The sequence below is a fragment of the Prinia subflava genome, chromosome Z, assembly GCF_021018805.1.
Source record: "Prinia subflava isolate CZ2003 ecotype Zambia chromosome Z, Cam_Psub_1.2, whole genome shotgun sequence".
Lineage (NCBI taxonomy): Eukaryota > Metazoa > Chordata > Aves > Passeriformes > Cisticolidae > Prinia > Prinia subflava.
Window position 1 is genome coordinate 33488188 of NC_086283.1, and position 14716 is coordinate 33502903.

General features: G+C 39.4%; 1 protein-coding gene across 1 annotated transcript in view; it reads left to right on the forward strand.

Moving 5' to 3' along the window:
• The window catches only part of SMC5 (structural maintenance of chromosomes 5), a 45342-nt gene extending 31387 nt beyond the window's left edge, over nucleotides 1-13955 (forward strand). Inside the window, exons 18-24 of the mRNA XM_063421538.1 lie at nucleotides 1025-1150; nucleotides 1794-1889; nucleotides 2239-2343; nucleotides 2552-2671; nucleotides 5430-5609; nucleotides 5698-5793; nucleotides 9919-13955. Of these exons, the coding sequence (XP_063277608.1) occupies nucleotides 1025-1150; nucleotides 1794-1889; nucleotides 2239-2343; nucleotides 2552-2671; nucleotides 5430-5609; nucleotides 5698-5793; nucleotides 9919-10056 (861 nt within the window). The 3' untranslated portion in view covers nucleotides 10057-13955. The remainder of the gene's footprint in view (nucleotides 1-1024; nucleotides 1151-1793; nucleotides 1890-2238; nucleotides 2344-2551; nucleotides 2672-5429; nucleotides 5610-5697; nucleotides 5794-9918) is intronic.
• The last annotated feature ends 761 nt before the right edge of the window (nucleotides 13956-14716 follow it).

Consider the following 14716-nt stretch of genomic DNA (forward strand, 5'->3'; position numbering starts at 1 on the left):
CAGGATCTTTTGCCTTAATTATCATGTCAAAATATTTCAGATGAAGCCAATTGACTTTTAAATTTATGGGACCCAAAATACTGTTACAGGGCATATCCAGTGGAACATAACCATTGTGCTGTACAGTTTTATTTATGCTAATTCAGTATAGCTTGAGATCTTGGCTGTAAAGAAAAGGAGGGACATCCTCCCTTTCCTTTTCTATCTGTATGGTTCTAGTGCCAGTCCTTGCAACCCATGTGAGATTTCCCTCCTCTGCAATAGACTTCATGAAGTAGAAAGGGTGGTCTAAAAAAGGCCTCTTCTAAAAATATTTCAACCTTTCTGAAAACACCAACGCACTATAGAAAAATGTTTGTACAGTGTGTTTGCGGAGATTGTGTAATGCTTATCTGTAATGCGAAGATCTGTTTCATAGTGCTTGGCGGAGAGGGATGAAAGAACAGATTTTTTTGAGTTGATACGTGCTGAGAACAGCAGCCCTAACTCTTTTGTGCGTGAAATGATCACTAATGATCATACCCATTACTACCACTTCTGTTGTATTTAGTAAATAAAGATTGGTTACAGTTCCAGAAAGTAATGAGACTACCAATGTCTGTGTCCTGTATTGTAGAACTGTGGAACAAGCATTTCTCTAACTGTATGATTTCCTAATGAAAACTGAATTTTTTTCACCACTGGAGGGCTCCTGTATTTAGCTGAAGTACACAGCAGTAAAATTTGGGAAGATAACTCTTGAGTCTACATGCACACTTGTTAAGCTGAGAGAAAATAAATTTAGCTATTTCCAAAGAACTTGCTTTTGATCAGTTTACCTTGGCATGTGTTGATGAGCAGAGAGGTGTAATGAGTTCAGTTAGTTGAAGCAAATTCTTTTGGTGTTTTAATAGTCTGGTTTCACCTCCTTTTCCTGCTTCAGATTAGTATGTTGCTAGTGTGCTAGTGTTGCCTCTGAAAATTCACAATAATGTTTAAAAAAAAAATGTGATTTTTAAAAACTATCTTTTAATATTTTTAACAGCAACGTTTTCATGAACTGGATAATAGGAAGCAACTTCTTTATGAGAAGTGTATTGAATTGTTGAAACAGGCTCGACACGTCTGCAGATTGGGTCCAGATCAAGATTTTCCAGAAGAATTTCAAGTTGTATGTACAAAAATAAGTTGTCATATATCTCTTGAATTTCTAACTTCTCCTGCAAAGAGTATTGTATATTTTTTATTAGAAGGCTCCCAGTAAAGCATCATGTGTACTTCTGTTACTCTCATTAGTCTTTTAAACCACCTTTAAAATAGTGCTGAGATACCCTTTGACTACCATTTTGTTTTGTGCACAGGGGAGAGAAAATTAGATCTGTAGGTTCAATTGAAATCCACAGTCTCGTGTTCACAGAAATAAATAGAGGCCATATTTTTGTATCTTCCTGCTCTAATGGCAGCAACACAAAAGAACTGAGGTATGGACCCAGGCTCTTAGAAGTACTCATTTGCATGGCTTATCTAGTATAGTCCATCTGTTATACCCAATCTGAGTATCTGTGCCTGCACAAGTTAGGCAACTAAGGAGCAGCTAATTATGTATGGTAATTATGTAACAGAACTTCCAACCTTCCTCCTCTGTCCAGAGTAGTTAGTGAGGGAATCTTGCTATGTTAAATTCTGAGTATGTGACACCCTGATTAAAAGTAACAAAATAGTTTATGGTTGTTCCATTTGTTTTTTTTTTTTTAAGAAAACTGGAGTCTTTCATTAGTAATGCTTTGTAACATGTGCAATCCTTTGCCTTGTAGGCTTTTCAGACTCTTCCAAACACATTGGAGGAAATTGATGCTTTTCTGAATGAAGAGAAAACTAGGGCCTCCTGTTTCACAGGCCTCAGTGCTTCGGTATGTTCTCTGCTTTCCCTCCCCGTCTATCCACATAGTACTTGTTTCCCACTCTGTGTTAGATCTCTTGGTATAATAAGCTAGACAGTAGGAATAATGTGCGGTAAAGGCTAGATTCTGCATCTACTCAGATTTATTTAAAAGAGATGCCTTTAAAAAATTTTGCTATAATCTGAGAGAAACAAAGCTTTACAGTTTCTTTGCTTTAAACCTAAAAATCTCTCTTGTTTAGTGTGCAGTGCAGTAGTCTGTAATTGTGTTTGAACAGTATCAGTGCGGTGTGGTATTTTTATAGTCAGGGTTAGAATTAGCAAATATTTTGCTGACTGCTTGTTTTTTATTCTGGTAGGTTGTTGAAGAATACAATAAGCAAACACAGGAAATACAGCAGTTGACGGAATATCTAGAGGAAAAGAAAAATGAGTTGAATAACTATAAGCAAAACATTTCACAGGTAATAGCTCAAGTTATCACTTCTGTATCATTATTATAATTCTACATCATTGTAGGAATGTATGTACAGAAATAAAAGCTAACATTTCAGAATGTTTTGAGTGTAAACTGAAATGTTATTATTTAATGATGTTTTGTCAATGTAAATGCTATCTCCAAGGGAAAATTCGGTTCTTAAATTGATTTTACGTGGATATGTCTACTTTTAGGTCAAAGAAAAGTGGCTAAACCTCTTGAAAGTAATGATTGAACAAATTAATGGAAAGTTCAGTAAGTTCTTTAGTTCTATGCAGTGTGTTGGTGAAGTTGATCTTCATACGGAAAATGAGGTATGATTGATTTTTTGTATAACATTCATCTTTTCTTGCATAATGTTTTGGTCATATATTGCAAGAGAAAAATAACAAGTTGTCTTGTGGAGATTTTTTTAAAAAAACTGAACTTTTACTTAACACTTTTAGTTTATTAGAGCTGACGTATCAGTTTGATTGAAGGCAAGTGAGTCTTTATCCAGACCACTAGGACTTCACCTCCTGACTTTTGCCTGCAACTTACAGAGCTTGGTTAGAAACATTGTATTTACTTAGTTGTTACTCAGATTTATGACGCTTGTGATTTAATGCTGCATTTTCAGCTAATTTTTGTCCTGTATTATCATCTAAATCTTTTTTATTAGGTGTTGATTTGATTTGGTTCTATGTGTAGTTTCTGCTGGAGTCTGGGGGTATTTTGTCTGTTCTGAAGGCTGCCATCATTTAGCCAATGCTGTTATCTTCTCAGTAACCTTTATAGGTAGGGTTTACCTCTGGTGACGAGTTTAAGTATCATTAGAACTTGGAGAAAAATATTCACTGCATTGAACAGAAGAGGGAAATTTGGTATTTTGTTTTAAGTTGATCACTGAAATGATGATGTTAAGACTTTCATATATTAACACATAGACTACACAATAGTGAAAGTTACCACAATAATTCTTTTCTTTTTTTGCTGTTGTAAATTACTCAAGCAGCTTTTCTTAAAATAGCAGTGACAGTTATTACTCAGGGCAGAAGAGTGACTGGTAAGGTTCTTTATATGAACTGCATAAAAATATTTATCTGGAGACTAGTAATATGAAACAGTAGAACATTAATACACAGACTTTTCAGGTCTTTTGATAATTACCTTGACCAATCTATATTACACAAAAACTGTCTTTTAGATAAAAGTATGTTGGGAGCAACAACACAGAAGGAACAGTAAAGCAGTTTGAAAGCAAAAGGCATGCGGAATGCCTTTCTGAATCTCTTCATTGGAAGGTCTTGCTTTTCTCTAGCAAAGATGTCACAAACAGTTTTAAGAGATTAGCTAGCAGTACTGTGCCAGTGAGTAAAACATCTTTCCTCAAGGCTACTATCAAGAAGGGTGGATAATCTGTTCTCAAGTTTGTACTCCTTACCATTCTCTTCAGGAGAATCTTTTGTCTCACCTGTAGCTACAAAGAGAGAGACTCTTGAGATAGAATTACTTTTTATTAGAAGTATTTCTGTGACACTGAAGTTCAACCCTCTGTTAGTCTGCCTTATAGGAATCTTGAGATCTGTGGATGTCCTTGGTGACACTACCTGCTGTCACCATTGGATAATAGGAGGAATTGGATATTAGGAGGAACTTCTTTACAGAAAGGGTGATTAAACATGGAATGGATGGAGGAGGTTGGTGGTGGAGTCACCATCCCTGGAGGTGCTTAAGCGTTGACTGGACAGAGCACTGAGTGCCATGGTCTGTTTGCCAGGTTGGTGTTTGGTCATAGGCTGGGCTTTGACCTCAGAGGCCTTTTCCAGCCTAAGTGATTCTGTGATACAGTGTGAAACACTTCACTGAGTTCTTTCTTAACATCCTAGCAGAAGCCTCTATGACAGTCTGACTTTCCTTGGTAACACTTAGTAGCCAGAATTTGTACTGCTAGCCAAGATAACCCTTGTATTCCTTGATTCACCACAAAGAGTTTTAAGCATGATTTTTATCAGGTTATGGAACATCTGTCAGTTATACAAACTGGCATTCAAAATAGTGTGGCAGTAGTCAAGGTCTGACTGATGCCATCATGGCTGTGTTTCATGTGAATCTCTTTTATTTGGTTTTGCTAGCCTGTGTGTTTGTTCATTTTTTCCCATCTAGTTTCAGTCTTTGCCAATGCATCTGCAATTACAGTGGGTCTAGACACCTTAGATTCTGGGTTTTATTTATACATGAAGTTGTGATCAGAACAACTCACAGAATCACAGATAAGTTGGAAGAACTCACAAAGGATCGTCAAGTCCAGCTATTGAGTAAATGGCCCATACAGGAATTGAACCCACAACTCTGGTGTTGTTAGCATCGTGCTCTGTCCAACCAAGTGAACTCAGTGGCCACTGACCACAGCTTCAGGAATAATAGAGGGTACTCTGAAGATTTCTTTTTCATCTTATGCATGGATGCATTTCATTGCATGGTCCTTCTTTTGAACCATATCTGTTATCCTGATACCTTGCATCATTGGCTGAGGCTGCTGACAAGTTTCACTTTCCTGTTAAAGAAAAGCCAGGGTTGAAATCTTGGTGTATGGTTTTCCTGTTGAAGTATGAAAAGGAAATGGCTGTCCTGATGGATTTTGTGCTGCTTGCACTTGAAGAGGTTCAGATTGTACTCAACCTACACACACACCATTACTCCACTGTTCAAATTGGTAGTAACCTAAGGCTTTTTTTTCTGATGAATGCAATTTATAGGGTCATTGCTTACTTCTTTTTCTGGGCAAGATTTTTATTTTCTTGATGATGTTCTTACTACATATGAAGTATTTCTTACCAGCAATTAACAAATCATAGTGATGGAAAGGGAATGGTATTGCAAGTTCACAAGCAAAAGTAGACAGGAGTTAAGGAAAACAGATGAAACAGTTAATATATATAAATGAAGCAGAATTAATATATTGATTTTAAGTTGAACTTGCGTGGTTGATAGACCCATGTACATTTGTGTAAGTGTCCTTTAGTTTACATGTCATCATAAAATAAGCTTTAATACAAAGAAAATGAGTTTTAAAGGTACTGGCTTTCGCAGGAGGAGTATGAGAAGTATGGAATTCGCATTAGAGTCAAATTCCACAGTAGCACTGAGCTTCATGAGTTGTCTCCGTATCATCACAGTGGAGGTGAGAAAACTGTTTCCACTATGTTATACCTGATGGCTCTGCAAGAACTCAACAGATGTCCTTTCAGGGTTGTTGATGAAATAAATCAGGTGAGAATCAATAGTGTGGTATTGCTCTTTCTATATACAGATGCTTATGACATAGTGGTGAGAACAGACTTTTTTTGTTTGTTTTCAGGGAATGGATCCAATGAATGAGAGAAGAGTTTTTGAAATGGTTGTGGAAACTGCTTGTAAAAAAAGGACATCTCAGTACTTCTTCATTACACCAAAGGTGTGTGGCAGAAAATGAAATAGGAAGTTCAAAGTGTGGGAGAATTGGATTTTGTGATAATACACTGATAAACATTCTATAACTTACCTCTGTTTTACCTAAAAACTTTGGGATTAAAAAGAGGATTTGTCCATTTCAAGGACAGTCAGGCAGACTTAGACCAAGGCTCACCTCCTCAGAAACCCACTCTGGAGTTGTGGCCTTACTGGAAGGATCATGTGTTAACCACCAGTGGACAAGGTTACCATGGAAAAGGTTGTAAAAGATATGCCTCTAGCTAACACAGAATTTAGACTGTGGCAGAGACCAACTTCCAGACAAGTCAGATGATGATACTGGAGGAGGAGCAAGCTAGTGCTGCTGACATGAGAAGAACTACAAGTGTCCCACATGATTACTTGAATAGTTTTCCTATATTAATCTGAGACTTAGAGGCTCGGAAAAGTTGAGATCTGTGAGAGTGATCGGTTTAATTGTACTTTTTGGTCAAAATTTAAAAAAAGGTAGTTGGATTACTAGTCATGTAGCGATGCAGTGCCAAGGCCTGAAAGGCATAAATAGGGTGGCTGTTCACCTGCACTGTTAACAGAGACTAATGTTACGTTCAGCTTGATCCAAGACAAATTGAAACAGTAAAGATTACTAGTACAGGGAGACAAGCAGTCAGTAGTGTACTGGTTTTTATTAAGGTATCACTTCTGTATCCCATTATATACTGTAGTTTAGAAAATCTGGCTGATATGTCTTGTTTTTTCAGTAAATAGCAATTGAAGGGTCTGTGTAAAGCCACCTCATAGCATTTATTTTACTGGAAGGAGATGGAAGGTAATGCTTGTTTCTTCTAATCTGCGGTATGTTTACCTCCATGCAGTTTGGTCATTTCCTAACCACATTACTTCTTTGCTGTTCTGTGTTGCAGCAGCCCTCTCGTTAGAGGGTGGGAATGAGCCGAGACACAGACTTCTTGTTTATAACAGCATGAAAAGGGTTCTGGTTTATTCCTCTTTACAGCTCAGCCATCCTGATTCCAACCATTCACTGACTCTGGCTGCAGCAAGCTCCTACCGTAGGTTTCCCTTGGAGCCCCTGACTACTGGTTATTTCCTGCTAAACTGACTGCAGGTATTGGTTTGCAGACTCAGAAAGCAGGCTTTTACCTAGCTAGACTGTGACTGCAGGTTCCAACAACAGGTTTTAACTGCAGACCCAGACTGATCTCACAGCAGCAGTTTTCTCCCCTCAGGATCCTTTTTCTTCATGGTCATCACATTCATCACCCTCCATGAGCCATTCATCAGCTAATCCACTCCCTTTTATCACACGTATCCTTATTGGATATAGCTGTGACTCATCAGGGGCAAGCCTGAATTGGGTCATTAACACAGCTGTTACTTATCAGGAATGCGGTCACCTGTATTCCCTTCTCGTAAAGTTCTGTGTTATCTGTTCCCTTTTGTCTTCTTGCAATTCCTCTCCTTACTGAATCAGCTTTTCTGTGCACTCTCCTACTTAGAGAAAGAATGGAATGATTTGGATGTTGATAGATAGCTCAACTAACTCTAATGCTCCCCAAATTTAAGGAGTTGTAGAAAATTGCTCTCAGAGGTCCAGAGTCTGTAGAAGTTGAGTCTGTTGTCAAATTACTAAGAATAGAGACAGGAAAAAACTGAGTATGCAGAGCTAACCAGAAAGATAAAAATAAAAATAAAAATAAAAATAAAAATAAAAATAAAAATTAAAAAAAAAACCCAGAATTTAAAAAAATCTCAGAACTTTAAAAAAGAAAAAAGTCAACATCATGGTAAGAGGAAACTGGAGGACTATGTTGCAGCACTATTCAGCAACAAGAAACTGTTATGAAGAGATGGCTGAAGATACTCTTCATGCCTCCTTCCCACTTCTCCCCACAAGCAGGTGACATAGCAAGTTGTAATGGCCTGTCACAAGAAAATTTAGTGAGAGAGCACATCGTGTAAAGGTTTAATTGATGGAGAGTGTTTGTGTGGGCTGCATTAGAGGATGATTAAAAGGCTGCAAAGGGCATGCTGAGAAGGCCAGACTGCTGTTCATAGCTTACCCGCAGTGCCTGAGCCTATGCTATATGTCACCACTTACTAGAAAGCAAGTATGTAATCACCTACTAGAAAGTGTGACAATTTGTCATACTAGGCCAAGTTCCATGTGTGTACCCAGTGGATACTGGAAGAATGGTGACCCTTTTTTTCAGTATGTTGTCACCTCCCCGGTTGTATTTTTAAGCAAGCTGCAGAGAGGAGGGGTGTAAATTAATATGTGGTGTAGTTGATTAGGAATATTATATTTTGAATAGTTGTGGTTTGCTGTCATAATGAATAGAACTGAATATGTTCGTAGAAGTGAGTTTGAAAATTAGTATTTTTAATACAAATCTGTGGTGACACAGATTGTGTTTATTGAGCATAAATATAATCACCATGTTGAGAGCTAATCCTTCTTTCACTGTAAAGCACAATTAGAATTCTAAATAATCTTAGGTTAGTGTCTTGGTTTGAAAGACAGATGTGTGCTAGGGGAGGGGCAGGACCTCTCTAGAGATGGAGAATTCAAATCCCTTCCTTCCAAATTATTCTAGTTCAGAAAATTAAAGGGGCTTTCGGGCAGAGGTATGGGGATAGGAATAACAGTTCTTTACTGATATATATGACAAAACAAACAAACAACAACTACAGCATTAATAATAAACAGAACCAGGAACCTCGAGGGCTTTCTTTCACAAAGCCCTAGGTAGTTTGATCTCGGTACCCGTGCAGGACTCAAGAGGCCAAGCTGGAAGGGTAGAAAGTCCCGGGCTGGTGGATGAGATGAGGAGCTCTGCGCTGATAGCTGGAGTGGCAGGGGTGTCCCAGCCAGGCTGGGCAGTGCAGGGCTACAGAGTAGCAGGGGAACCTCAAAGCTCCGAAGAAGCAGCAGCGGTGGGGGCAGGGCCGGCCCAGCAAGGCAGGAGGAGGTGAGCTCAGGATTCCTGGGTACACGAGCAGATGACCGTTGATTTTCCAGGACGATGTGGAGTGATGACCATGAACTCATCCCGCAGTAAGCAGCAGCCCAACTGTCCTCCCCAGTGCGGAGAGCAAGAGAGAGCAGCTGACCCCAGCTCTGTCCTTTACCTTTTCCAAAACTTGTGTTATCTCCCCTCTCTGAGAGAAACTCCCAGAGACCCAAAAACAATAGGTGTAGCCCGGTGCTGCTATCTCTGTTGGCCACTTCTTTGTTTTGGTCAAGGACCCACAAGCACCCTAGTACTTAGTCTCCTAGCAACTTATGGGGAAAAATTCTGTAAGTAAGAAAGAGAAAAAAAAGAACCCAACAAATCTAACCCCCAACAGTTAGGTAACTGTTATTGAAAACAGGATTCATTTCAGTACAGACAAACATAAAATTTGGTATTTAAGTGGGAAAAACAACAGCATCTGGTATAAGGCATAAATGCCTAAATGACTGGGGAGAGGGAAGTTACAAGTTGAGCGTCAGTTGCAGGTAAATTGTTCAATGTCATCCTGACCACTGCTTGTAATCTACAGTTTGCATGACATCTTTGTGTGCTGGGCTTGTGTTTGCCAAGGTTTGGGTTACCTTAAGTATCTAGCTTTCCTTAGCACAGGGACTGGAATTACTCCAGAAGATAGCAGTGCAACTTCTAAGTAATTTTGATTGTTTTGAGTTCCACTAATGGAAATTGCTTAGCTCAAAGAAGCACAAGGCTAAAAAGAGACATAGATTTACGTGGGTACAATTACTGTGTCCTGTCCTGCCCTGGGAAAAAAAGGGAAAACATTATTTTGTGCCCACAGAGGAGTGGAGTTATTCTCTGGATACAGCAAGAAGGCAATGAGATCGATGGCAGCAAGAAGGTACAGACTAGATACAAAGATGTTCTTCTAATAAGAACAGCAATGCATGGAAATTTGCTGAAGAATGAGTCCCTTTGAGGCGGTTTCTAGGAACAAATACACTTCATTTGTCAGGCTTTAATCCTAGTATAGTGATATTTTTGCGATGTTAAGTTTTTCACAGATCTTAGTCAGCTTTTTTACATAATAGGGAACATCTAGCTATTTTGACTTCAATTTCTGTGTTTTTCACCAGCTCCTGCCTAATCTCACTTACCATGAGAAGGTGACTGTGCTGCTTGTCTACAATGGAACTTATATGCTGGAGACACACAAATGGAACTTGAAGCGCTTCAGGAGACGGCATCGGCGGCTTACAAGGATGAATGAATAGTGGTATATGGCTATAGACACATAGTTCTGCAGAAATATTTTATATGTCTTTCTTGAAACATCTGGCTTTCAAGAATTCAGTAATTGTCAAAGGAAAACCCTCAAAGAACTGATAATTGAGAACTTTGGTTCTTAAAACTTACACAAATGTTTGACAGATTTGAAATGCATGATTGTCTTTTTCAAGTCATTCATAGTTGTCACTTTCTGCAAATAACCTACTTTTCTCAATAGTAGGTTTAACTAAAAAATTTTTTTTTCCGAATCTGTCAGTTAATGCAGCATCAGAAATGCAGGTAATTTTTCTATATTATCCTGGGCTTAGTTTGTGACTGGCTCTTTTAAGAGGTTGCATTTTTTTTCCAAAAATTGGAATTTGCTTTTGATAAATAATTTTACTTCACCATATATATGGCTATTATCCCACTTCTCTATTGAACTGCAATTTTAAAAAAACAATTCAGGTGATCTGTAGAAAAAAATGGTTTGTTTTGCAGAAATAAACTCGAAATTAATATAAATAATATGATTTTATTAATATATTATTGTTGACTAAATACTTTCTCTCAAAATTAATAAATAAATATAGTAACATTTCATTTTGTAGTGCTTCTAGCAAGTCTCTTAGCAAGGAGACTAACAGAATTCCAGGTCTTCCTGAAACAGTGACCTAGTGAGCTTGCAGAAGTAAAACTAAGCAATATATAACTTCTTGTGTGCTTATTTTTCTAAGTAAAACTTGATACAGTTTTGATGATACAGAAAATAGAGCTGCAGATTTGACATGTAAGTTAAACGCAGGAGGATTTTACAAGGGGTCAGCTGCACTGGAATGATTGTACAGTCAACTGCTTTTCAACAGAAAACCATAAAAATTTTTAATAGACTGTGTTTGCCATAACTGTTAAGCATTTGGAAATGCAGGTTACAGCAGAATGTTGGACGCCTAAAACAAAGTCCTGATTATTCAGTTAACTATTAAATAAGTAAAATTAAACAATTTGATGTCTGCTTTGAGTGGGTGTTTTTCTTAACAGCATCCTTGCAATGAACTTTGCTAGTGAAACTGGTATGTCAGACTTTGATATTCATGTATTTGAAATATAACCTCTCAAGGTTGCTGTTTCCTTGAGATTCTCCTTGGGGTTGCTGTTCCCCAAGGTAATAAGGGTTCTCCCAAGGTTGCTGTTCCCTGGGAGTTTCCTCTGGGTTGCTGTTCCCAGAGGTAATAAGGTTTTCAGTCTTCTCTTTGCCCTAAGTGTTACACACCAGAGGTAGAGACGACAAGCTGAGTCCGCCGGTGCACATTTCCAAGGTTGTTTATTCTTCATTATCTCAGTCCTTTTTCAGCTCTGCCAGGCCTCCCTGGCAGGGTACCTTATCTTAGTTCTTTCTCAGCTCTGCAAGGCATCCCCAGCAGTGCAGGACACGCAGCAGACTGGGTGGATCAGAGAGCCCCACACCTTATGTACACCCACACCTTGACCCAACCACTGTCCGAGACGTATTTTTTATTTACAAAATTTTACCAATACCTACTACCTATACTAACATGTCAGTTCTACTCTAAGCCAATCTCTAAAACCCAACTCAGCACAAGATGGGGGACGAGAGCAAGAACAAGGAGCACAGGGGCCACTCCCCAATTCCTCCATCTTGTCTCTTCAGCCCCATATGCTAAGAATCCTAATTTCTATATTTATATTCTATAATAAACCATCCACTACTTATTTTAAATTCTTAGGATTTGTGATTCTTCCTGCATGTGAGTGTTCACTCCCATGGACAGGAATCAGAGTCAGTGTCCTCCTGGGATCTGTGTGGGTCTAACTGACCCCCCTGTACAGATCCCAGGCCCCCCTGTACAGATCCCAGGCCCCCCTGTACAGTCTTGAAATCCTCCAGGGCGGCCAGAGGAATATCCTGGACTCCAACAGTAACCCACTAGAGAATACGAGCTGAAATCTGGAAGGTTTTAGGTATTAAAGGATAAATATTGTAATTGTTCTTTTGAATAGATATATGAGCCTTCAGTGCAGTGGAGAACCACACATTCTTGTTACTGCAGGCCAGTGTTGGGCAATGAATTGTCTGACTGTGAAATGAGTTCCTGGAGCATTCCTATGATGATTAGAGTCCCAACACAAGTTCTGAACAGAAGATATAAAAGTGTGGAAACTCTGTAATCCAGAGTTGATTTGGTCAGCAGAGCATCTTTGACATAATTAAGGCTACAGGCCTATCTGTCTGCCCCTGTATTGAAAGATCTTGGTTGTAAAAGTATTCTTGAAAATTGTCTATTATTGGGGAGTTTCTCCATGTGAATGGTTTCTTTTCCTTTACCCTCTGTTGCTAGTATTGTTGCTGTTACTGTTCACTGTCATATCTCATTGCTGTTTGCACTGAATAATTCTTACCTCTTTTAGCCCGTGATCTTTGTCTTTTGTGCGTCCAGTTCTCCTCTCCAGCACACTGCAGGGGGAGGGGAAAATGGAGCAAGAGAACGGTGTGTGGTTTGGAGAGTCTTGTGGGGGCAAGAATTGGATAGTACCATTCCTAAACCAGGACAGATGGGCACGGTGTCTGATGGAAGGTGTCTAACAAGAGCTACATCATGGGAAGCAGGGGAGGGGGAACCTTGGCACTCTAGCTTCTCTGGAAATAACTGAGCCAGAATTACTTTCTTCACTTCTGACTCACTAAAAAACACAGTGTCCAAAATTACTTCTCCTGGAACTTACTGTTCTGGAAGTGGTTTTTTTCCCCCATACCTTGCTAATTAATAATAAAACCACGATTCAGTACACTATAACTTGTGAGAGAGAGGATATGTGGAAGGGAGTTAATCCTCCTCTCCTCCAAGAAAAATCCTTCCCTTGCTCCTGCCTAAACATCTGAAAATCGCATGACTGTTTCTATGCTATTGCACTCAGACTAGGCTTGCCAAAAGCCATGCTTCTACGAGGCTCATTGATCCAGTGTCCTTTGCATATTCCAATAGCTTGGGTGAAGGGCAGTTTTTTGTAGCAGGGGCTGATCTAGTAATTGCTATAACCTCATTTTACTTTGATGCTAACTTCAGCCATTTGCAGGGCTGAACTAGTAGGGAGAGGGGAGGTAAGTGCAGAAAGATATTTTTAGCCACTGAAAGCTTTTCAGGCTTGACTCTAGCAGTGTGGAAAGTGAGCAGGGAAAGCATGGAAAAGTAAGGATCAGTAACACAGTAGAGGCAGAAGTAACAGAGGTGATAAGCGGCACTACAGCAGCCTACCTACTAGCCTCTCATGTGGCTCAGCTCTTTCCAAGTGGTGTAATCCTCTGACACCAGTTCCCATCTTTATGCTTTCCACCACATTCCTCCAGCTTTTCTCCACTAATCTGCTAATTCCCCAGTTCCCAGTGTTTCTTCTGTTGATCTGTTACCCCCACTAGGCCAATGGGGGTTTTTTTGACAGTTGTACTGGTTTTGGCTGGGATAATTTTCTTCACATAAGTTTGTATGGAGTTATGTTTCAGTTTTGTGACCAGAATACTGTTGGTTACATAGGGATGTTTTTGCTACTGCTGGGCGGTGCTTTGCACTGCATTGATGCCTTTTGTGTTTCTAACACTGCCCCACTAGCATAAGAAGTTTGCAAGGAGCTGGGAGGGGACACAGGTGGGACAACTGACCAAAAGGCTATGCCATGCTGTATGATATCAGCAGTAAAAACTAGGGGAAAAATGGAGGCGTGTTTGGGGTTATGTCTGAACTATGTATGGTGGAGCCTTGCTTTTGTGGAGGAATAGCTGAACACCTGCCTGTTGATGGAAAATAGTGGTTGATTTGCTTGTTTTGCCTTGCTTGTGCACACAGCTATTGCTTTCCAAATTAAACTGTTTTTGTCTCAGCCCAGAAGTTTTCTCACTTTTACCATTCTGATTCTGTGACCTGTGCCATGGGGGGAGGATGGCTATGTGGCCCTGAGCTGCAGCCCAGGATTAACCCACAACAACAGTGTATGTTGGTCTCAAAATGTGATATTATACCTGCTTTTTTTGCATCCGGAGCTAAATAAGATCTTGGCAAATATGTTGGCTTGTTGTGGATTCATAGAAGAGCAAGTCACCTGCTCACAGACTGATCTCTTTGGAAAGCATGGTGATGGGAACATGGCAAGCTGGAAAGGAATGACAGACTTCACTTCTTTGGCGATAAGAAACCATGCATAGTAGTGGACAAAGCTGATTTTGCAGGAAGCAAGATAGAGGGAAGAAATGATAACTCAGAAGATGGTGGCAGAAGATGTCAAGGAGCCATGGAAAAGAACAGAAGAGTGCACAGGTAACAGGTAACATGGATGGTTCAAAGTGAATCCAGATCACGTAATTTAAAGGGGAAAGATGTACAATTCACCCTTCCCAATTTATAACCAAAGCTGTAGACTGTGAACATTACAGCTCGACCTTAACTGCAGTCTGTTAATAGTGGTTTTCCTCAGTTTGGGTCACATAATAGGTTTTTCATGGACAATGAAGGGTTTTTTGGATGGTTGGGTTATGCGTTTTTTTGTTGGTTGGTTGGTTTGGTGGTTTGGGTTTTTTGCAGGTTTTTAATTTGTTGGTTATGTTGTTCATTTTCCTGAGGAATTACAAACACAGTGTAAATCCAAAGCAAATTA